General features: G+C 36.3%; 1 protein-coding gene across 18 annotated transcripts in view; it reads left to right on the top strand.

Moving 5' to 3' along the window:
• The window catches only part of PCM1 (pericentriolar material 1), a 92,894-nt gene that overhangs the window by 4,654 nt on the left and 62,978 nt on the right, over nt 1–25,262 (top strand). For 11 of the 18 annotated variants that reach the window (XR_013975329.1, XM_080928568.1, XM_080928567.1 and 8 more), the window contains exons 2-8: nt 10,452–10,570; nt 12,417–12,662; nt 13,681–13,950; nt 15,605–15,775; nt 15,961–16,077; nt 21,621–21,798; nt 24,559–24,668. Coding sequence is in view for 17 of the 18 variants with exons in the window: in XM_080928568.1 (XP_080784694.1) it covers nt 10,475–10,570; nt 12,417–12,662; nt 13,681–13,950; nt 15,605–15,775; nt 15,961–16,077; nt 21,621–21,798; nt 24,559–24,668 (1,188 nt within the window). In the remaining variant the exon portion in view is untranslated. Of the gene's footprint in view, nt 1–10,450; nt 10,571–12,416; nt 12,663–13,680; nt 13,951–15,604; nt 15,776–15,960; nt 16,078–21,620; nt 21,799–24,558; nt 24,669–25,262 lie in introns of those variants that run through there. The other 7 variants (XM_080928573.1, XM_080928581.1, XM_080928580.1 and 4 more) reach the window with 3 other exon arrangements.

The following is a 25,262-nucleotide window of genomic DNA, read 5'->3' as shown; positions in this document are numbered from 1 at the left end:
GATAGAAATGTTTGACCTAACTTCACATTTTACCCTGTAAATATATGTAGTTAAAAAAAAAAGTCTTGATCTGGTGCATACACTTGTTACCCTAGCACTTGATAGACAGTGGGAGGAGAATTGCTGTGAATTTAAGGCTAACCTGAACTACACAGTGTGATCCAGGTCACCTTGTGCTATAGCATTGGTTCTCAACCCCTTTCACAGAGGTCTCATATCAGATATCCTTTATATAGGATTTTTACATTACAATTTATAACAGTAGCAAAATTACAGCTATGAAGTAGCAACATTTGAAGATCTGTATTAAAGGGTCACAGATTTAGAAAGGTCGAGAACCATTATGCTATAGTATAAGACCTTGTTTCAAAAAGCGGGGGGGGGGGGGGGGGTGTCATAGTTAGGGTTTTACTGCTGTGAACATACACCATGACCAAGGCAAGACTTATGAAGAAATCTAATTGGGGCTGGCTTACAGGTTCAGAGGTTCAGTCCATTATCATCATGGCAGTGTCCAGGCAGGAATGGTGTAGGAGGACCTGAGAGTTCCATCTTTTGTTCTGAAGGTAGCTAGGTGAAAGACTGGCTTCAGGAGAGCTAGGATGAAGGTCTTAAAGCATTCCCACACTGACACTCTTTCACCAACAAGGCCAAACCTACTCCAAAAAGGCCACACCTTCTAAAACTTCCTGGGCTACGCATATTTAAATCATCACAGAAAAGCATGGAGAGACTGCTCTGCATCTAATAGTACTTTTTTTGTAATTGGAGAGGATGTGGTTCAGTTCTCAGCACCCACAGGAAGAGGAAGAGGGGGGAAGGGAGAGAGGGAACAAGGGAGAGAAAAGGAGAGAGGGAGGGAGGGAGGGAACTACATCATAAGTAACTAGTGAAAGACAGCACAATAAGTTTAGTTGACAAGGTACCTTGAGAGGTTAAATGCCTTGTCTTCCTTTTTTAGATAAGGTCTGCTGTGTACCCTTGGCTTGCCTAAAATCCAGCGATCCTCCTGCTTTTGCCTTCCAAATGTTGAATGTTAAGTTCTCGTCAGATTCAGTTGAATGCTACATTTTGTTGTAATATTTGTCTTATCGTCCACTAAATCTTCAGAGTTTGGAGGTTTTGTTTTGTTTTTTTTTCCCAATTTGATAAAGGTATCTTGAATCCTAGAAACTCACTCAGTTTTTAAAAGACCTTTAAATACATTTATTTATTATGTGTGAATGTGTGTGTACTTGGGCACATAGGTAGAGGTCAGAGGACACCTTGTACAATAAGTTTTTTTCTTCATTGTATGGGTTCAGGAGTCAAATTGTTAGCAAATTGGTGGCAAGTACTTTTACTTGCTCAGAGCCACCTTATCAGCTTTTATTGAATTTTTATTTTTTAGTCTTAAATAGAAAGGGCAGTGGGAAAGATCTCATGTGGGTATGTTGTTTTTGTTTGTTGTTTTGGCAGTGCAAGCTCCAGGGAGCCTTTTGTCTGTGCTCTCCCAGTGTTGAGATTACAGCTATTTATATGTGGGTGCTGGGAGTCTGAACTCAGATCTTCATCCTTTATTAAGTGCTTTACCAACTCAGCTGACTCCCCAGGACCCCTTAGAAAAGTTACATAGGAGACACGAGTTCCTTTGAGAGAGATATTTATAGAATGTTAGCTAATATATTGAAAATTCATACATATGTATATATTATCTAGCTTTATACTTTTTTCTCCTTACAGTTTTTCAGTTCTCTCTCTCTCTCTCTCTCTCTCTCTCTCTCTCTCTCTCTCTCTCTCTCTCTGTGTGTGTGTGTGTAGGTTGCAGGTGAGTACCTATAAAGGCTAGAAGATGATGGTAAATTACCTAGAGTTGGGGTTATAGGTGGTTGTGAACCATTTGACATAGGTGCTGGAAGTGGAACTCAGATCCTCTTTGAGATGTATATGTTCTTAACCACTGAGACATTTCTCCAGCTCTAGCTTTCTGTATTTTTTTTTTTTTTCTATTTATTTGTGGCAGGACCAGCCTGGAAAAACATGTTTTTCCAGTAAATAACACAATCTCAGGGTTCACAGTGTGATCAGATATCCTGCAATAATTAGGTTATTAAATATTGTTGTATGAGTTTTTCTGAGGAATCTAATTTTCCCTCACCCTCCCCCCCAAAAAAAGGAGGGACATCAGAGAATTGATTATATTCAACGGTAGCACATTTAATTAGGGTTACTTACATGAGCATGGGCAGGTACACCATCAAAGAGCAGTCTCTTTTCTCCCAGCCATTGTTAATTGTTGTATATTCCTAGAGTGGAGTGACCATGTGCACCTCAGGAGGCTCTCTTTCCATGACAGCCTGTCAATGGTCCCAGGGTTGTATAGGGTTCATGCTCTGATTTCAAGATGGCAACAGAGCACAGACTCCAGCACTCCACCTCTTCCGTATTAGAGTATACTTTTAGCCCTCCCTTCCATGGTGTTCCCTGAGCCTTGGGCATGGGTAGATGGGGGGAAGTCATACAGATGTATGATTTTCTCCCATTTAGTGGTGAGTATTGGGCTACTTTGTTAAAGCAACAGGGATTTGTTCTTAGTTCTTGGACTGCTTTTGAGTCTCTTCTGTAGCTGCTGTCCAAAGCAAGAAGAAGCTTCCCCAGCCAAAGTTGACAGCAGCAATAGTTTATGGGCATAAACATAAATGTTCAGAGAATTTTGATGGGAAGAATTTTGAGAGTTGTGTCATGAACATAGTTGGCCGTAGCTCTCTTATTGGGGCCTGTCACCTCCTTAGCTACAGCTGTTTGTTTTAGAGCATCAGATTTAAAGTTTACCTCCCTCTTCTGGAGTTAAGCCTTAAATCCCACCAGAAAGTAATTTTTATACCTCACAAAAGTCAAGGTACTTATATCAGTGAGAGCATCTTGATTTGCATGCATATGGTGTTAATATATCTGAATAGTATGGAGACAACAACCTCCAGCCCAGCCTCTATAATAGTATTTTTTGTTTATTTGTTATTTTGGCACTAAGAAAGGTAGCCATCAAGGAGGGAGCTTACTTCTAATTTGATTTCTCCGTTATTCTGACCCATGATGTGCTGTGTTAAGAGTTGTAGGATCTTAACATTCAGCTAGGACATGTGACCAATATTAGTGCAGTAGCTTGTGTTGTACCTCAGAGAGAAGTACCCTGCCCTTGGTATTGTTTTTAGTAGTAATCTTCTGGCTTCTGGGAGTATCTTTTACAATTTGACATACATATATACTTAACTGTTTTTGTTTACATAGGCACCAATAATATTGTAGGGTTTTCTTTACCACTTTGTCAGCTGTATAATTTATGCCTTATTCAACCATAAACTCCTAAGAGTGCCCAGTCTCTGTTCTTATGTGGATAATTTCCCATCTTTGTTCCTTTAGTTGTGTTTGTACTTTCGGATGCTTTTCTAAATCTGTCAAGTACCAGTTAGCATTATATAATAAGTCCTCTTAAGAGAGTGTAGGTAGGATCTCTGAAGGACCAGCATAGTTTGTTCTAGGCTTGTGCCAGTCAGTCTTTCGACTCAGCACTAAAGGGGAATCAGGACCTAAGGGGATTCATACACAGTAAGGTCTATTACAGCACAAAAAGATCCAATGTTTGTATCAATTCTTCAAAAGGGCATTTTTGGATACGGTTGTGTGGTTAGAAGGCACAATCAACCTTCTCTAGGTATTGTTCCACCTCCTCATCCTGGAGCATGAGTCACATTTCCCTACCCCTTGCTCAAAAGGGAGCTTGGAAGTGACACCAAGCCCTCAGCCTGCTCTCTGTTGGGCTTTGCAGGCCTGTTACTTGGGCAGCTTTGCAGCCACCACACTCCATTAGCTACACCTGGATGCCAAAAGCACCTAGGCTGAGCAAAGTGGATTGAATTCCATTGTGCCCTCGGCTAAAGAGTTAGGTGAAGTGTTTAGGCCTAAAGCCTTCCAAAACCTCCCTAGTACTGCTTTTTTGTCTTTCAGTTTTTTTCCCCTTAGAAACCGGGACAAATCTTGCCATATTTGCTTTTGTCCACAATAATAATACCTTTTTGTTTTTCCTTCTTGCCTTTTTAATTGCTTTTACACTTCATGAACCTGATTTACATGCTTATTTAAGTCAGATCTGCTGGAGCCTCTCCTACTTTTTAAAGATACTGACCCACTGTTGAGGTTTGGCAAAGCTACAAAAGACTTAGTCAGGGTTTGTATCCCTGCACAAACATCATAACCAAGAAGCAAGTTGGAGAGGAAAAGGTTTATTCAGCTTACATTTCCACATTGCTGTTCATCACCAAAGGAAGTCAGGGCAGGAACTCACACAGGCTAGGTACTTGGAGGCAGGAGCTGAAGCAGAGGTCATGGAGGGATGCTGCTTACTGGCTTGCTTCCCCTGGCTTGCTCAGCTTGCTTTCTTATAGAACCCAGGTCCACCAGCCCAGGGATGGCACCACCCACAATGGGCTGGGCCCTCCACCTTTGATCACTAGTTGAGAAAATGCCTTACAGCTGGATCTCATGGAGGCATTTCCTCAACTGAGACTCCCTTCTCTGTGATAACTCCAGCTTGTGTCAAGTTGACACAGAACCAACCAGTACACCTACACTAGAACCGAGGCCTCCATTGACTTCCTTCTTTCTTTTCTCTGTAGTGAACATAATCCAGTATAGCAAAGCGAAATAAGTATCATACCCTGCCTTTACCCTTACCTCATTTTCTCCCTCTTAGGTTTTCCTCATGTGTCCAAATTTGTTTTGTTTGTTTTTAAATCCTGAGAAGGGTATTTAGCACAGATCTTATTTCTGTTCTTTTTTCCTTATGTAACAGGCTGGAAGCGAAAGTTCACAGCATCTGTCTGTTTGACATCATAGCTAGCAGTTTATCTTACTAATCCAGTACACATGATTATATGTTTTAAAAACATTTCTTAATTTATTTTGAGCAGGGGCAGCTCATGTAGAGGTCAGAGAAACAGTAGTCAGTTCTCTATACAATGTAACATCTGAGTGAAATTGTAAATTCTGGGGTCTTTTCTATGTCCTGTGTTTATTCCCAAGTAAGTGACACAGAGACCTTATATTTATTAACAAGCTGCCAGCACTATGGCTGGGTAGATATTCATTTGTTCTGACTCAATCATGCTCGCCTGGACTACTTTCCAGCCTCGTGCCCCATACTTGCCATCTGAGTTTTGCCCTGGCTTGCTCTGATCCATGTGTGTCCTTACTCCCTTGGAGACCTGCTCTTGGTGAATCCTCCTGGTCCTTCTCTTCCTCTCTTCTCCCTCTCTCTGTCCTTGAGACCCCCTGTCTGGGATAGGAAATTCTGCCTTCCCTCTTCTGACTATTGGCTAATCAGCACTTTATTAACCAGAAGTAATAAAAACAGTCTTTACGTTATTGACAAAGATGACCCAATAATTATGACAGCGCCAGTGTCCACATACTGCACGGAACTCTGGGCACAGAAATGGGCGTCTGACATAGACAGTAGACAGAACCATCCCAGTTCCTTCATGCTCTGCTGCTTTGCTTAGGGTTCTAAATTTAGCAAAGGTTTAGAATGTAAAAACATTTTCTCCTAAATTACATTTTTAGTTCCAATATAAAAATTTTACTAGTTGTTGAGAAAAGATTTAAAAAATATTTGCTATTTTCTCTAAATTATATAGTTTTTATTTTAGAAATTTATATAGTGTTTAAAGTCCGTGATTTATGCATATGTCTTTAGAACAAGCTGTGAATTTTAGTTAGAAATTTAGAATGTAAAACATTTTCTTCTCAAATATATTTTTAGTTTGGCAGTTCTGGGATCAAATTCAGGGTCTTAAACATGCTAGGCAAACTCTGAACTGCTGAGTTATATCACCAGCCTTATTTTTGGTGTTTGTTTTCATTTTGAGATAGGTTCACTCTGAAGCCAAGTGTGCCATTGAATTTGCCACTTTCCTTCCTTATTCTTCCTAGTACTAGGATTTCAGGTTTGAGCTACCATGCCCAGCTTCTTGCCAAAATACATTCCTAATTTATGTTAAATTTGGCTTACTTTGTAATTTACAGAAAGCATAACATACCCCATTCAAGGAAAATTTTAATATTTATGAATTTTTGCTTAACAAGTAATCATCCTATTTACTTATTTCTAAGTGTGGGTGTGTCTCTGTGTGTGTGTTCATGTATGTATGAAAGTGGTTGCCTTTGTGCCAGGAACACATGGGGTAAGTACATAGGGAGGTTGGGTGTTGATTCTCATCTTCCATCTTGTTTGAGACTGAGCCTTTCTTATTGGACATTGCTGTTGCCCATACATTTCTAGGCAGGATTCTCCTGTCTGCTTTTTATCTCTTCAATAGGAACACTGTACTTCTCCATTAAACCTTTGCCTAGGCTGTGGGGATTTGAACTCAGGCTGTTAGGCTTGTGCTTTAAGTACTTTACCTTATGAGCCACTTTCTCAGTCCCACTTTTTTCTTTTAAAGCAGTTTGCTTTTTGTGCTTTTAAATACAGGCTCATTTTTATTACCTGTCTAATTTTGAGCTCCTATTTCTTATTAATCTAAGACATTGCATGTAGAATATGTTCAATAACTGTTCATTGTTCAGGTAAGTCTCAGTTCAGTGTGCATGTATCTATAAATATTATTTTAAAAGTTTTTCAGTATATTTCTAATGTGCAGTAGTGTAAATGATTGTTAAAAATATAAATCAGAAAAAAGTAAAGGTTACTGCATTTCTCATTCACAACTAGTAATTACGTGTATGCATGCTTTTCAGTGTTTTTTCTCTCTTATAACTTCCCCATAAAGATACAGCATTTTCCCCAGTCACAAAAGAACAGACATAATTTGCAGTCACTGATAATTGGATACTAACCCCAGAAAGCTCTGAACACCCCAGAAACAACTCACAGACTATGTGAAGTTCAAGAAAAAAAAAAAAAAAAAAGAAAAGAAAAAAAAAAACCATTATGTTTACTCCTTACACACCAAGAAAACTTTGACTAATTCCAGGTTACATCCTGTTTTACATGTACTTTATGCTCATTGTAACTAGTAAGATCTTAATGCACACTATCAAACCTTATTTAAAAAAAAAGCCAAGCAATGACAAAAATGTGTTCGAATACTTTTATGCAAAAATGTTTAAAATTTCTACATTAAAAAAAAGATACAGCATTTTCCAACCTTTATAATTATACATTTGGAAGGATGCTTAGCATTCTAAAAATTCAGTGGATGTAACACTGTTTGCCTAATAGCATTTATCCTTTCATTTCATAGGATAAACATCTAGTTATGTTAAATTTATCATGATTAAAGCCCGATGTTAACTTGCTGCCCCTTATTTAAAATAGGCTATATATGGAGAGCTATGATCACTGATATGTAAGTTTTGTTCTTTTTTGGGGTGTGTGTGTTAGTGTGTAGCTCTGGCTGTCCTGGAATTTGCTCTGTATACTAAATTGGCCTTGAACGACAGATCTACTTGCCTCTGGCTCCCAAGGGCTGCTTGGATTTAAGGTGTGTGAGTTTTGATTCTTGGTACATTATTGCCAAAATGCCTTCTAGAAAGATGATACCAGCTTAGATTCCTACAGTTAGTATTCATTTTGCTTTTAGTGCCGGTCAGTATTAGAAAATAATTTATGTGAAATTTAGCAAGTTTAATACTTCATTATTTAGTTTGCAGGTGGATCTGATGACTTTTTATTTTATATTTACTTTTTTCTTTTGTATACTTGTTTTTCTTTTTTTGTAGAGATGTTGGGGGCTATAGATGTGGCTCAGCTAGTGTTGAGAACATTTACTGTTCTTGAAGAGAACCCTACCTTGATTCTAAGCATGTTAACTATAAATTTCATACTTCTCTCAGATTTCTTCCCCCAATCTATTATTTTCTGTTGTCAGAATTTTTGGGACTCACTTTGTATGTAAATACAATCTAAGACATTTTTTTATTTCTTTGTGTTCTAAATTTTGTGAGATTTCCTCTTGTTAAAAAAAATTGCTTTTTTTTCTCATTTGGCTTTATAAAAGTCCCCTCCTCCCCTCTTTTAAGGCTGGCCAGAGCCAAAGACAGAAGCAATGCAGGAACCTTTTATTTGCTTTATATATTTGAGTAGCTGTCTTCAGACACACCAGAAGAGGGCATCAGATCCCATTACAGATGGTTGTGAGCCACCATGTGGTTGCTGGGAATTGAACTCAGGACCTGTGGAAGAGCAGTCAGTGCTTTTAATCCCTGATCCATCTCTCCAGCTCTGACACTTCTGTTTTTAATCTGATTATTATCTTGGTTTTGGGTAAAATAAGCTTTTTCTATGTGAAATGGCTAGAGCTTTAATGACATAGCCCCCCCCCCCCCTTTGACATTTTTCTATTAACTTTTAGGAAGTAATGATGTAGAAAAATACTGGGTTATATCTTTGGGAGATGTGGGCAAACTAGCTAAATCGTGTTTCTGTGTTCTGTGCTTGAGGTAAAGAGTTCTAGCTAAGGAAATCTGCTAAGGCTTTAGCTCTTTGTTAGGAAATAGTTCAAACTGTTGAACAATCATATCACAAAGTTTGAGGCATAAAATTCTTAATGTTGTGCTTGTTGAATAGTAACCAGTTTTACCTCTGTTAACAATTACTACAAAATATTTTTAGCTGGATGTATCTTTTGGATTATTACATATTTTGTCATTAAGTGCATCATTTTTCCTCTTTAAAATTGTTGTTGATATTTTGATGTTCTATACTCTTAAAGATTTATTTATTTATTATATGTAAGTACACTGTAGCACACCAGAAGAGGGCATCAGATCTCATTGCAGATGGCTGTGAGCCGCCACATGGTTGTTGGGATTTGAACTCAGGACCTCTGGAAGAGCAGTCAGTGCTCTTAACCGCTGAGCCATCTCTCCAGCTCATTCTATACTTTTTAAAATGAAGGTGGGGGGGGGGGGAAGAGTAAAGTAGAAGAGGCCATGAGCATGTGGAGAGAGAGGGAGGAGGGGCGTGGGGAGAGAGGGGGTAAGGGGCAAGAGGACAGAGCAAGAACAAGAGAGCAAGAGCAAGTTAGGATCTTATAGTCAAAGAAAATTGACTTTATAATTTTTTTGTTTTTTGAAAGACTGAATGATTCTAGTAAAATTATGACTGTTGGTTTATTCCTTTTGTTGGTAGTTAGTGACTTTTTGTACTAAAATTACCTCCATGTTTCCTCTTTTATCTGCTCCTTTCAACATGGTAATCCCATAGCAAGTAGAAATCCAGAATCTTCCTTAAGACTTTTTAGAAGTCTTTCCTCATGGTCATTTCTACTTCTGATCTTCAGCTTCTGTTTCAGATTGCTTCTATTTCTTCTTTCTGATCCAGGCATAATATTTAGTACTCTTATTTTTGTATGTATCAGTAAAAACTCCATGGGATATCTTGCGAGGGTTGGTGGCTCACACCCCTAATTTTTAGTACTTGGGGGTCTAAGACAGCCTAGTTCAAAGCCAGCTGGTCTATATAGGAAGCCCAATCTTAGAAAATTAAACAGGGCCTTTGGAGAAGGTCATTAGGTAGAGAGATGCTTTCCCCAACACCTGACAACCCAAATTCCACAGTGGAAGTCGAGAACTGCCTCCTGCAGGTTATCTTGGTCTCTATACTTGCATTGTCGCATGCACCCTCTCCCAATAAATAAATAAATACATACATACATACATACATACATACATACATACATACATACATACATACATACATACTAACTAACTAACCAACCAACCTGCATTGTGGCATGCAACCTCTCCCAATAAACAAACAAACAAATGTAATTAAATTAAATCCTCAAAAACACCACCAAAAATTTAAAAAAAAATCTGAAGCCAAAAACCTCTGCAAGGAGGATTTATGAGTTTGGTAGACTTCAGGGAGATTGACACAACACTATGAGAGACAGTGAAGTAGTCTTTAAAACATGTTTAGTGTGTTTGTTCTGTTTTATTTGAAACAAGGTCTTAAATAGCTTATTATAAGCTCAGGCTGGTCTGGAACATGTGATTCTCCTAGTTACCTCCTAGTACTGAGACTACAAGCATATGTACCATCTCTATTATATAATAGATAGAGCACATGAATCAATTTATCTGTGATATGTATTTGATAGTGTATTTCTTAAAATAAATGTTTGAGCGATTCCTGTGTATTAAGTTTGATAGAATGTTTTAAAATCTGAAGTTTGGGCCAACAAGATGGTTCAGCATGTGAAAGTGCTTGCCATACAGACCTGATGCCATCAGATCACACAGTGGCAGGAGAGAACTGCCTCTAGACAGTTAGTTGCTCTGACATCTGCACACATGCTGCGATCAATTCATGTCTGCACTTGCACACAAAAACATGCATACACACAATATAAGTACATTTTAAAATAGAATTTGACTTTATGTGTTAAAAATTTTATTTAATTTTGCAGAGAGTTAATTAATTAGAGCCAGCATGGCCACAGGTGGAGGTCCTTTTGAAGAAGTCATGCATGATCAGGATTTACCAAACTGGAGCAATGACAGCGTGGATGACCGGCTCAATAATATGGTATGACGTTTACTGTGGGTGGTGTATTGTTTATCACTAATGTTCAGTGAGGCTTTCCTGTCAGTTGAATTCACTGAAACTGTAAAAACTGCGGGCAAATTGATTAAGAGACTCTCAGTTGAAGACACTTGAGCTGTAGTTAATAGAAAGCATGAGTTAGCTTAAAATAAAAAATAATTTATTAAAAGGAGGTGAAAGTGCTTTATAGAAACCTTGTTAAAGGAGTAAAGCTCAATTTTAGGGAGGGAAAAAGAGAAACTGCAAAGTTGTCCAAAATTGCTTTTCACCATTGTGTCTGTGCTTCTAAGAACCTTTCCCTAACCTAGTTCCCCTCTAGATCTGCCTTTTCTTTCTCTTTCTCTCTGGTTTATGCCATATACTGAGGTTGCCTTTTTGAAGATTTGCAACCATGGAATTATATACTAATTTATACTAATTTAAATATATGATTAGCTAGCTAAATTTGGCTTAGATTTTTTTTTTAACTTAGTGTCCTGAAAGGGGATGAATTAAATAGTATAAAAGGTTCTCAGGACTACCCATAAATGGAACAGTTCCTAGAGAGACAACATTGCTTAGGATGAGGACAGTACTAAACAGTTTTAGTATAGTAGTAGCTAAGCAGCTTCTAGTGTGGATAATGTGGGAATCCATAGTTGTTTTTGTTGAATGAATTGTTATGTAGGTATGAGTAAATGTCCGTATTTTCTAGTTAAAATGTCATTTTATTCTGTATCGGATAGTATGTAGTAGATTTTTGCCTATAAAACACTAATGGGGACAATAATAGTTATACTGGTACTTGCCAAGTGCTAGGCATTGTTCTAAATACTCATGCATACTGCTTTTAATCTTATTTTTAAGGTACCCTATTTTAAAGATTAAAAAACTGATCCCATGGGAAATGAAGGGATTTGCCTAGTGTTTCTTTAGTAGTAATTGCTTTAGAACCTAGGTCAATTATTTCTATCTTCTTTTGTTATACATACAGATTTTCATCTAAAAGTGGCCTATTAAAGATGTATTTATTTCACTACCTGTTTTAGAACAGTTTTCTACCTTTTTAAGATAAGGTTTCAGTACACAGCCCAAGCTAGCTGCCCTTGAATTCTTTTAAATGTTCCTTCCAGCTTCTCGTCTTAGTCCTCTTAGTGTTGAGATTAGATATTCGTCATAGAAGGTAGATAGAATAGTTTTAGAAATGCTTTTGAGCTCTTGCTCCTTTTGCTCTTACCTCTTTGTCCCTCCTCGCCCCTTTCCCTTCCCCCTTCTCTCTCCATGTGCTCATGGCCTCATTGCTGGCCTCTTGTCCTCTACTCCCTCTTCTCCTCTTCTCTCTCTGCCCTTACTACCCTCTTAACTTCCCTCCCCATGCCCTGAATAAACTCTATTCTATCCTAAAAAAAAAAAAAGAAATGCTTTTGAGCTGGGCCTGTAGTCTTGTATACTTATACAATTGACAGACTGAAGTAGAATCATGAATTCAAGGATAATTCTGGATTGTATGGTGAATTCAAGGCAATCTGAATTAACAAGACCGTATTTCAAAAAAGAAACTATTGAAAATATTTAAATTAATTTGCATGTTGAGATTTGTGAGTTGGAGCTTAATATCAATAATAGGAAGATAATAGACTTTTTAAAGACCAAGCTGAAATATTAGGATAGATGTAATAATGGAAAAAAAATGGGTTGACAGAAATAAATCTCTAAGATAGAGTATTTGTATATGAAAATGTCTTGGAATAATTAATATCCACACCAAAGTTTTCTTTTTTTTGAACATACCAAATTATTTTCTGGTTTGCTATAGGTCAGATTAACTTTTGCTTTTACTTTTTTAAAGGAGTGGGGTGGCCAACAGAAGAAGGCCAATAGATCATCAGAAAAGAATAAGAAAAAGTTTGGTGTAGCAAGTGATAAGAGGGTAACTAACGATATTTCTCCGGAGTCATCACCAGGAGTTGGAAGGCGAAGAACAAAGATTCCACACACGTTTCCACACAGTAGATATATGACTCAGATGTCTGTTCCAGAGCAGGCAGAACTAGAGAAACTTAAACAGCGGATAAACTTCAGTGATTTAGATCAGGTTTGTGAATTGCTTTCAAAATAAGCTATCACAGTGGGAAATACTTGAAATGGATTAAGTAGTATCTTAAGAATAAAAGATTGGAAAGAATAAAAGTTTCTGTATCTGTGGAAAGAACTTTACATTCTGATGATGGTATTATTTTTAGAGAGAAGCAAAGTTGTATTTTTACATTTTCCAAAGCTACTTCTTTCTGGGCTATTATTATTCTAATAGTTAGCTTAAATTATAAAAGTAGATTTTGCTAACTAGTTGAAATGCTACTGAATTTAGTACATGTATTGGATAAGTGTGAATGTGCTTGGTTATCTAAAGTTTAGAACATAACTGACTTACAATAAAGGTCACCAAAATAAACTTTAGATCATTTAGATCTAATGATGATAATAATCTCTTCACTGGTGTTTTATAAGTATTTTGTTGTCATATCTCTGTCTTCTTGCAGAGGCAGAGGTTTTCAAACATGCAGAATAATAGGTTCAGGTCTAATATGGCAGTGAAAATGTAAATGATTATGTAAATGTACTAGATACACATATGCTAGGTATTAAACTGATGTGTGTATGTGTGTGTATGTATGGTGTTGGTTAAACTCATGGCCTTAAAGATACTTTGTAAACAGTCTATCTCAGCTGTATTGCCAGTTCTAAACTGCTTTGTCAAATAATGTTTCATGTAGATAAATCATTGTGCTTATATTTTATTAGTTAATACTGATTCATTGGCTCCAAAACCTAAACAAATTTTGTTAAGTAAATAGAGTATGGATTATAATGTAGCCCACAATACTTGTGTTAGACTAATCTTACTCATATTTATCAACTGCATTATCTCAAAAAATGAGAATGAGAGTAATAAAATTTCAATAATGTATCAAAATTTTGTAGATCTGAAGCTCAAAGCTCTTTTACAAAGCTATGTCCTCATCATCTAATGTTGAAACTAAGAACATTGGAATCTTAAAATTATTTGTTGAAAGATTAATGTTTATGTGATTTGGTTTCCTTTTTGTGTATAGAGAAGTATTGGAAGTGATTCTCAAGGTAGAGCAACAGCGGCTAACAACAAACGTCAGCTTAGTGAAAACCGAAAGCCCTTCAACTTTTTGCCTATGCAGATTAATACTAACAAGAGCAAGGATGCTACAGCAGGTCTTCCAAAAAGAGAGATGACTACGTCAGCACAGTGCAAAGAGCTGTTTGCTTCTGCTCTAAGTAATGACCTTTTGCAAAACTGTCAGGTCTCTGAAGAAGATGGGAGAGGAGAGCCTGCAATGGAGAGCAGCCAGGTAAGAAAGAAAATAGGTTTATTTGGGTGGCTGTTTTTTGTTGTGTGTAATAATTAAAAACCAATCCACGGTATCACTGGCTAGGCACCGTGTGGCTGGCAGTCTGTTCTCAGCCTGGTACATAGACCGAGATCCAGACTGCATGTTTCCCCTTGCCAAGGCCTCTCCCACTAACGCTGGTTATGCCTCGCCAAAGCTCTGTGATAGTTCTCTTGGTTTCTGCGGGCAGCTGTGGGTGTGCTCTCGCCAGTCCTGCTCCCTACCCTTCCCCTGGGGCTCAGTCCTTGCCCAATCTTCCCGTCCCAGCCTGGCAGACTTTTCTACCTCGGAAAAGATTTCAAAGTATAGATATTAAGATCTTAAGAAGTATTAGGCTATGCATATAGGAATTTTAGTTAAGTAGAACTAGTTTTTCTCTAACCCTCTTCAATAATTTACCATATTCATTTTAAGTAGAATAATACTTTATTTCTAAATGGTTGGGGAATTACATATTTGTGTTCATTAAATCTCTAATTTGTGAAATACTGAACTGCTAATTTTTAATAAAGGGGGATTGGAATCAGTATGATTAGGCTTTTTAAAAAAGAATTTGTTCCATGTAGCTATCTGGAGAGATGGTTCAGTGGGTAAGGGCTCATAGGGTTCTTGTGGAAGACCCAAGTTTGGTTGCCTACAAATACTCTAGACAGTTCACACCTCACCTCTTGAAAGCCTGGCTCTAGGAAGATCTGATACGTCTGTTTCTCACAGGCACCTGTGCTCTCATGTACTGCCTACATGCATGTATACAACTAAAAGTACGTAAGTCATGAAAAAGAATAAGGCAATGTTGATGTTTTTGGAAAATACTTTCAAAAGTGTAGTACTTTTAATTTTATTTCCATAACACTACCAATTATTTGTAAAGAGATGTAAATATTAGAAGGACTGTTTAGGGCCAGTGAGATGGCTCAGAGGGTACAGGTGCTTGCTGCATAAGCCTGGCCACCTGAATGCGTCACCTGAATGTGACTCTGTGTGAAGGTGGAGGGAGAACCAGTGTCATATTGCCACATATGACTGTCACATGTGTGTATACATAGACATATATTGTGCATATGTGAGTACCACCCTCACCCCCGCCGCCACCTGGTGGAATATATAAATGATTTCTCAGCAATTTGTTTTATAAATACAGTTTTGGGGCCTGGCGAGATTACTTGGTGGAAGAAGCTAAACTGCTTGGGTCCTGGTACTCTGTAGGGAGAACGAGGGAACGAGGAAAGACACATGGCTGTGCTGCTGTGAACTGTACGTCTCCACGAAGGTCCTCGTTCACTCGGCTTCCTCTGCTACCTACAAGCTGCACCTAAGCATTCAGTACCCAGAAAACACGGATAGTAGAAGGACAACTCCATACAATTTTCAGATAGTATAAAGTAAAATAGTTTTGTAATTACTTTTAAAGTGATGGTGACTGAAGTTTATTGGTCATTATGTTTTAATTTTAAAAAATTTAAGTTTAATTAAACATTTCTTGCTTGTAAAAATTTATATGGTAAACTTAGATATATCTTTGCTTGGTAACACTATTGCTATGGACTTAATTATGCTTGGTGTTGTATGTTGTATACTGCCATTCTTATTTTTATTTTTAATATTTTTCCTACAGATTGTAAGCAGGCTTGTTCAAATTCGTGACTATATTACTAAAGCTAGTTCTATGCGAGAAGATCTTGTAGAGAAAAATGAAAGATCTGCTAATGTTGAGCGTCTTACTCATCTAATAGAGCACCTTAAAGAACAAGAAAAGTCATATATGAAATTTCTCCAGAAAATCCTTGTAAGTTGTAGACTTTTTAAGTGATGTGTTTTGAGTTATTTTTATGATGACCATGTACAAATACTGATGACATTCTGATGTCACTCCAGAGGAGTTAACATATTTTCAAAAATCGTGCCATCCATTATAACATTTTTATTGCCCTTTTTAATAGTTGTATGATTTATACCACTAAAATATTTCAGGCTAGAGAAAATGAGGAGGAGGATGTTCGGACTATAGACTCAGCTGTGGGATCTGGTTCTGTAGCTGAGAGCACATCGCTAAACGTAGATGTGCAGTCTGAGGCTTCAGATACCACGGTAAGCGGCTTTTTGGTAATTAAAGTGCTGGAAAGGAAGATTTGAGGTTTTCCTCCAGTTTTCAAGATAATAATTTTTGGCATTCTTTAGTAAAAAAGTGTATTCTAGGAAAGAAACCCTCAAATTGTTAATGGTATGCACAGTTCCTAAACATGGAAGGAAGCTTGGAAGCTTTCTTACTAACATTATTGTTGTTGGAAATCTAGCCGTTTTTATATTTCGTTGTACAGAAATGCCAGCTTAGATTCATTGTCGGTATAAGAACTGTTAGTATCACTAGGATGTGATACTCATGAATATTAAGCTTATAATTGTTGGAGAAGTTTCCACATTCATTTTCTGATGAGGACTCATTTTAAATGTGCTAAGATTAAAAAAAAATTTTTTTTTTATTTCTCATGCTGTAGTACTTTAGCAAAGCTAGATGTCTAAAACATTGAAATAACGGCTAATAAATGAGACAGGATAATGTTGACATTATTTACTCTCAATGAGGAAAAGTAATGTGGTTTCTGACTATAAAATAAAATTAATAAAACATTTTCTCCCTGGGAAAAATAAATTATAGAACTTTGGAGAAAGAAAAGGTTATAAGATTGATTTACTTCAAAGAATATAGTACATTTCAAAACTGCTTTGCTTTTAAACACTTTTATTTGAACAGATGTGCACTTGTCTGAAGTGCATGTGATAACCACTCCACTATGGAGACAATACTATAATCATACACGTGTAACTGTTAAACACATAGTACTAGTAAGCCTTTCTTTTGAAATGATTAGCACTCATGTATTATTTTTTGAAATATATTTTAAAATACCATTCAGCACTAGGAATTTGAGGGTTTGTTTCCTTTTATTACTGCTCTACAAATTTTACCTGTTTCTTTTCTCCTCCCTATCCTTTCTATTTAAACTTTTTTTAAAATAAGAAACTTGAATTTTTTTCTTTTTATTTAGGAAATACTCAGGGGGCTTGATCCAAACAGTTGTTGAAAACGGATTCTGCTGTGGGAAATTGTTTTCTGTTCATAGTGGTACTGGGAATAATTTTTCTCTTACATATCAGCAGAAGGAGGATTGGGGTTGGCTGGTTATAGAATGTTATAGGAGAGGTATGGGGAATGGTATATTTGATTGTTAACTTATATGCTAAAATCCAAAGCATTTACTGTGATGGCAATTTCCTTCATAATGATGAAAAAAATCATGGCCTTTTGTAAATTGTTATGTACCAAATATTAAACTATGCTTTAGCAGTTTTGTATACTTGGAACTTGTCACAGATATAGTGCTTGCTTATATTTAATAAGTTAACTTTATTCTATAGAAACTTGAAAGTCTAATTAAATTTACTTCCTCTTGGGAATGGCTTTGGGTTAAATTTTTTTAAAGGTGAAATGAGACATTTTTGTATTTATTTATAAGGTTGGCTTATATGTTAAACAGGAGTTTGTGTTAAGAAATTAATATGTTACACTATCTAATAAAGGAGGCATCTTTTAGTCTGAGAATTCGGCCCTGCATTGAGGACAAACTAGGGAATTCAGCTTCACAAGAACAGGTTTCAGACATTGACGTTACTACAAGTCCTAAAGGGAAAGGTGACAAGGCTCCTCAGAATGACAGGGAACTGAGACCTAATAGAAAATGTAGCCGAAAACGTGGATTTCCCTCAAAGGTATACTTTACAATGTTAACTTGGGAAGTCTTTAAATGAGCAGCTCTTTAGTTCTATTTCTTCCTAATTTGCTTTTCTGTTAACTGCTATTACTCTTAACTCTAAATTATCAACTCCATTAATATACTGTAATCAGTTTTAGTAAAATGCTGTTGCTAAGTCTTTTTTGCTTTAGAATATACCTCTGCATGAATAAAACATAGGAGCTAATTGGATTAGAATAATAACTTGTTCTTTTTGCTATTGAAGGTTTAGCATAAACAAAACATTCTTAGACCTTGACAGTTGCTTTTGTTTATAATATTAGTGTTTATGAATTTGAAAGATACTTTAAATTTTTGTATTATTACTATAGAGGATCACTAGAGAAAAGGAAATAGTACAAGATGTTAGATTTTCAGTCCTAAGTGGAAGAACTGCCTTGTATTTGTGTTACTGTTGCAAACCTTCTTCCTCTCTCTCTCCCTCTTGGGGGAAAAAGATTTAGTTGATTTGCTCATTGATGCTTTAATGTTTTGCTAGATTTCTTTCTTCGGTGTTTGATTTTTTAACATTTTTTTGTTTTAGTTTCCTGTGATTTGTATAGAAGCACTTGAGTGAAGAAAACTATTTCTGTAGTTCTTCTAATACATTTGAAAGAAATAGCATTTGTAAAACTGTGTATCCTTTTAGCAAGAGCAAAATGTTGTTTTAATAGTTTAGGGTACACCATAGTAATTTCATAAGTTTTATTACTAGCTTGTTACCAGTGATCAGTCTTTTACTTTGTAGTTATGCTTTTTTTTTAATTCTTAAAAAAAATTTTATGTTTATGTTTAAGTCAACAAAATAAACAATTTTGGTAGTTTTTTTGTTTTGTTTTTGTTTCTTTTTGGTGTGTCGGGGGTTGTCTTTAGTTATATACACAAAGCATTAAGCTTAAGGTACCCCTTTAAGCAGAAAAGTATCTGGCTCTTTAGACTTAATAGTATTGAAGGGGCGAAAAAGAATGTGAGCTATTCCAGGTATGCTTTAAAATTTGTTTTCCTACCTTATACCATGGGCAGGCACTGCAGCATATTTACCAGGTCTTCTTTCACCCTATAGTAGCTCATTAAAAAACAAAATAAAGCAACCCCCTACCCTGCCAAAACCAGAAATCTCTTCTGTTTTTGTCTCTTGGAAAGTATTAAAAATAAGAATAATTGTAACTTAAACTTGCTTAGGGATTTGTCACAATTTAACTATCTTTAATCTTGATTAAAAAAAATAATTTATTTTTAGTGTGTGTGTGTGTATGCCTGTGGTGGGCCACAACATGCATGTGGTGGTCAGACGACAACTCGAATTTTTCTCCCTGTACAGTGCAGGTCCTGGGGATTAACTCAGGTCATCAGACTTAATGCTTATCTGTATATGACCAGCTCTCTAATCTGCTGAGCCATCTAATCATTATTCTTAAGGTCCTCCTAATGCAGCATACTTACACATAATTCACAAAATGATTTTAATTAAATAAAACCTTAATTTGTATCACCTGACTTTGCTTATAGAATCTCTTAACTAATTTCTTCTACTTCTCCCCTTTAAGAAACCTTTCCAATATATTCTATTTGAAGAATAGAGAAAAAGGTTCGAGGTCTTAGGTTAAATTTGGAACTAAAAAAAGCCTTGTGAGTTGCAGGTTGATATGAAATGGTATTTACAAAGACTGGTACTTTTGGTGTATTTTATAGATGTACCATTTTATATTATTTAATATGTATACGCATCCTTTGTGAGAGGATCACTGTCCCACCATTTTTTTTTTTTTTTTTTTTTTTTTTTTTGAGAGTGCCTCTGATTGGCTTGTAACCGAACCACACAGACTAGTGAGATTGGCCATGAATTCCAGGTATCTGCCTATCTCCACCTTGGAAGGAGTGAGCTTACAAGGTCTGGCCTTTTTCTTAAAAAAAAAATACAGGTTCTGAGGATCCTACTCAAGTTCTGTTCTTATAAGGCAAGCAATTCAATTTGCTTCCTCCTAATTCCCTCCAAATTCACCCTCCCCTTTAAAGACAGGTCTTACTGTGTAGCTTAGGGTGGAACTCCTATGTAGACCACATTGGCCTTGAATTCAGAGTTTTACCTGCCTCTGCCTCTCAAGTACTGAGCTTTTAAGGCATGTGCCACTACACCTAGTTTCTCAGCTTTCTTCATAGTTGATTATAAATACCAATCTGAAATGTGAATTATATGTATATAGAAGTTGTTAGGTGTCATCAACCTGCACTAAACTTCTAATTTCGCCTTAACTTTCTCTGAGTACTTAACTGTACTTTCTTCACTTTCTTTTTCCCATTTCTAAGTCACAATGTAAGATGTTGTCATGGCTACCCATTCTTATTTGCAATAGTGATGGTTCTACTTGGGAGGAGGTAGATGGAAGAGGCTTTGTGTAGTGCTGGTGAAGGATGTCATCCAGAAGAAAATTTCTTGAGCTGTCTGTTCCCTGTGGCTTCTCTAGAACTCACATGTGCCCAGGGAAAGTAGATCAGTGTATTCATTTTTACTTTCAAAAGAAATCATTGAACTCTTTACTTGCCTTAGTAATTTTGGGGGAGAAATCATTTAAGATTTTATATTCTCAACAAAAATTTGTTAGTGTGGCAAATTTGAAATCAGATCAATACATTAAAGGGAATATTCTATGTCAATGGATTAAAATAATAGAGCTTTAAAATATTTTGATTGATGGTAAATCATTTATGAAGATTTACATTATATATTTTATACATAATTGGACTTAAATTTTATTATTTTGGGCTATATTTACATTTCTGTTTTTGATTAGTTTTGTTCAGCTGTGTTTCAAATTTTAATTTTTTTTGTATGTGTTTGTTTCTTTTTTGAACACATGGGCCTTAAGCAAGAACTTTACCACTAAGCCATATCACTAGCCTACTTGGTCATTACTTCTTTAAAAAATTTTTTTTAAAAATATTGGTTTATTTTTCATGTGTAAGTGTTTTACCTGTATGTATGTGTGTATCCTATGCATGTCTGATGCCTATAGAGATCAGAAGATGGTCTCAGAGCCTAGGAATTCAAGTTATCTATTCTATGTGACCTTCTATGTATGTGAGCACTGGGAACTGAACCTGGGCTGGGTCCTCTGCAAGGGTAACAAGTGTGTATAACTGCTGAGGCATCTCCAATCCCATTGGTAGTTTCTTTTATGTTGCATATAGAGAGGATGATACATTATAGTGTGTTGGGGAAGTCTTCCAAACTCAGTTTATGTCCCAAACTTAGCTGGATGGACATAATTTAAGAGTTAAAAACTAATAAAAACACTTGATACAAAATAGAGTTTTCTGCTTTGTTATATATTTAATGTGCCTCAGTTAGGCCTTTTTACATAAGATAACAAATATATTTAAAATTTTTTGATGTTGGTTAGAAGTTGGTATCTTTATTCTCTGTGTCTTTCTTCTCCTGCCCCACTCCTCACTTATTTAGCTTTTGTTGTATATGTTAAAACTTGTTTTCTGGAATGAGTAGAAAGTTTTGTTAACTGAGGTTGAGGAGAAAATCTTTGAGAGCGTTAACTCAGTATCACTTTGTCTGTGACATGTACAACTCCAGTTGCCTTCTTAGACTTTGAACCTTCTGTTTTGTAAGAGTTTGTTTTTTCCTTTCCTTTTAACTCTTCATAGTTTTCACTGTAAAGTTATTTGATATTTAATGTGGGATATACCAGTTTTCTAAGTCTATTGAAACTGTACCTAGAGTTGCAGATTTATTCAAACGTAGTATCTGTGGTACTTTGCCATTGGCAAATGAAACAGGACCATGGATTTCAGCTGTCATGTATCAGTATTGTTGGTCTTATTTTTCAGGCCAGAGATCCTCAGCAGGAGCCTATGGAAGAGACAGAAAATTTGAAGAAACAACATGATTTATTAAAAAGAATGTTACAACAGCAGGAACAGCTTCGAGCTCTACAGGGCCGACAAGCTGCTCTTCTAGCTTTGCAGCATAAGGCAGAGCAAGCTATAGCTGTGATGGATGACTCTGGTATGTGATAGTTGTAGAATAACAGTTTTAGAAAAAAGGCTCGTTAACTGTTTGTATTACAGAGTGAGTGTTATTACTAACTATATAATAAGATCTTGGTTGTTGGTGGTTTAGTGACCTGCAAGCAAGGTTTATTACTCTGTCCAATGTTTTTCTCTGGTTATACAGAAGAGGTTCAGGAACAACCCCTGGCCATCATACTATACTGTGCAGACAGACAGCTCCTTTTCATAAAAGAGACAGGCCTGAATATAGTAATATTTTTCTTTTGTTTCCACTTTGCAGCAATTACTACTTGTATTTTTGTTTTGTCTTCTTTGGTTTTTTTAAATTTCACTCAGTTAAGATTGTTTTTTATCTGTCTTGTGAAGAAGGTTTAAAAAATCATAAGTGAGCCAGACCTGGTACTGTAACACCTGTATACCAACACTCAGAAGGCTGAGGCACGGAGGCTCAAGAATTCTTAGGGTATGAAAAGTGCTTGATCCACCAGCATAAGGACCTTAGTTTGGATCCCCAGCAACCACACTAAAGCCAAGTGCAGTGGTACACATCTGTAATCCCAGCTCTGGAAGGGACAGAGACAGGAGGATCCCTGGGGTTCTGTAGTCTACCCAGTTGATGAGCTCAATGAGTACTCCAGTTTCAAAGATAGGATGGAGAGTGACTAAGAAAGACACCCAAAACCAACCTCTGATGTGCATATGTGTGTACACAGATGCCCTCCTCTAATAATACTTTATAGTGAGACTGCCTCATAAAATAAAGTAGGGAGGGCTGTAGGCTTGCCAGCTTAAGTGTGCCCTGGGTTCCCTAGCATCTAGAGAAAACAGAAACAGATTTTAAAAAAAGTAATAAGGAAGTAAATGAACAGAACATCTTTAGTGTTCTGTGTTAGCAGTTCTGCTATTCAGTTTAGATATCTGGTTGTATATATGAACTTTGAAAGCTGCTATTATACTTTACTCAGTATTTGTGAGACTCAAAACATACTTTTCTTTCTCTTTCAGAACTATGTATAAATTATAATTTAAGTGACAGTTGAATTAATTAGTATTGAGTCTTAATTTTGAAGTCGGTCTTACTGTCTTCAAACCTGTTTTAAGTTTATTAGGTTAAAAGTAAGATTGTTGCTTATTAAAACTCAAAGCTAAGTTTTTTTAGTTTTATTTTTAATTGACAGATTGTATATATTTGCTAAGTGATATAATAACTTCCATTGGCTTAAATATAATTATTTTTTTCTCATCATTTCTCAGCTGATTTATCTTTGAGCATTATAATTATGCCAGGTTTTTTACTATGTTTGTGTTTTGTTCTTGGGGAGGTGTAGTTAGCTTCATGAGGATTGCTTACAGGATTGTGGGGTGTGCCGCTGCAGCACTGTGTCCTGCCTGTCAGCCTTTTGCTGCCTGTGCGTCGTCTTGTCAAATCATCAGAGTCGTGGTTACTGACTAAGGCTTTCTTACCCTTGCGACTGTTCTATAGAAAGGATGTCAAATACAGTTTCTGACTTGGCTAGGCTCTATAGAATATTAGTAGAATTTTGGTTAAAATGTACAAACAATTTCTTTTACAAAAATATACTATTAGGAATTTCAATAAAAGGCTATAACTAGGAGATTTAAATTTGCACTTTAACTTCAACAAAAATTTAGCTTAATAATTTTGAAACAGTTTTGCCCCCGTGTGTATGAAATTTCATTGAAGAAAACTGATGGAAGCAAAGGTTAGTGTTTCTAATTTGTTTAGAGACACCACACTTCTTCCTTTCTTGGAGAAAGATTTATTCATTCATTCATTCATTCATTCATTCATTCATTCATTTATTTATTTATTTATTTATTTATTTTACTGTCTAGCAAGTTCTTTGTTAATTATTTGAATTGTAATTTTGTTGATTTTTATAGAGAGTTTAGGCTAGAAAAAGGTTTCTGTCAGTCTCAAATACTAGTTTTTGTTTCTTTTGGTTATTATTGTTTTAGCAGAAAACGATAGTATTGTCTTAAAAAAAGCATTTTGTAGCTCCTGGCTTTTAAAATGGAAAGGCTAAAAGTGAGGATAAAGATGGGACACTGCACAGTAGAACAGGAAGTGTTGTCAGCACTGTTTCAGAAATGGGCTTTAGGAGGATGAGAGGACGGTTGTTTTTAATGGAGATGATAAAACCCGTGGTCTTTAGTGTAATTGCTGTGTCACAAGCAACTACAATAAATTTGTCTGTTAAACAATGGGAGTACAAAGCTTGACTCGCTGGATTTGGTCTACTTCATGGCTTTTATGGGACACTGCCATTCTTAATTACATATTGCTAACTTTTTGCCTTTTAATTGGGAGAAATGGGTGGTTGAGGCAAGAACTGTGTTCCAGAGAGCCATGCTAATTTTCAGTCTATACTTTGTAGAAAAACGTTCCATTCCTGTAATGCAATATTAGTTTTCTTGGAGGAGGCAGAGTCAGCACTGTTCCTCTGTTAGAGCCCTTCTACCTCTGACCCAGCAAATCACATGTATTAATTGGGATTACAATCCTAACCTTCCTTGTATGTTAGATTGAAAAACATGAGTCACTTTACTGGAGTTTAGCAGTCATCTCATTGTTTTTCCATTGTCAGATACAAGCTTCTAATAAAATGATTGCTTGGTAGATAAGTAAGATAATTAAATGTTTCAAAATATGTTAGTTTGAAGTTCTCTGCCCCATTCAAAATTTATGCTTACCTTGATGCTTCTTTATACTGAATATAGTATTTGTTTTTAGTTGTTACAGAAACTACAGGAAGCTTATCTGGAGTCAGCATCACATCTGAACTAAATGAAGAACTGAATGATTTAATTCAGCGTTTTCATAATCAGCTTCGTGATTCTCAGGTAATTGGTTTATACAGTTAAGTTTAAAAACTACATTAATTAATCCAGTGGGTCTCAAGCCTTAGTAAACGTAAATATCACTGGCATGACTGTTTAAAAAAATGGAGCTGGGTGGTAGTGGGGCATGGTTTTAATATGAGCTCTCGGGAGGCAGAGGCAGGTGGGCATCTGAGTTCAAGGCCAGCCTGGTGTACAGAGAAATTCTGTCTTGAAAAACAAAAAAGGAAAGGAGAAAAAAAAAAATGGATACAGAATCCTTCAACCTCCAAAATTTGTAAGATTTGAGTGGTTCCCATATGATCCCAGTGCTATTCTTGACACTATCCTTTGAGAAATTCTAGGTTAGAGGAAAATCTACTTTGTTAAGACTTATTTGTATATGTGTACCTAAATGTGTGTATGTGCATCATATGCATACAGAGGTCAGAAGTGGGCATCAGATCCCCTGGAACTAGTGTTACAGGCAATTGTGACTGTCTGATGTGCATGTTAGGACCTAGGTCCTCTGTAAGAGCAGCAAGTGCTCCTAACCAGTGAACCATGATGGATCCACACTCAGAAAAACTAATTTAACTGTGCTGAGTAGTACGGTTT

This window comes from Micromys minutus, assembly GCF_963924665.1.
Source record: "Micromys minutus genome assembly, chromosome: 14".
NCBI classification, from domain to species: domain Eukaryota; kingdom Metazoa; phylum Chordata; class Mammalia; order Rodentia; family Muridae; genus Micromys; species Micromys minutus.
This window is presented reverse-complemented; position numbering and strand designations above follow the sequence as displayed.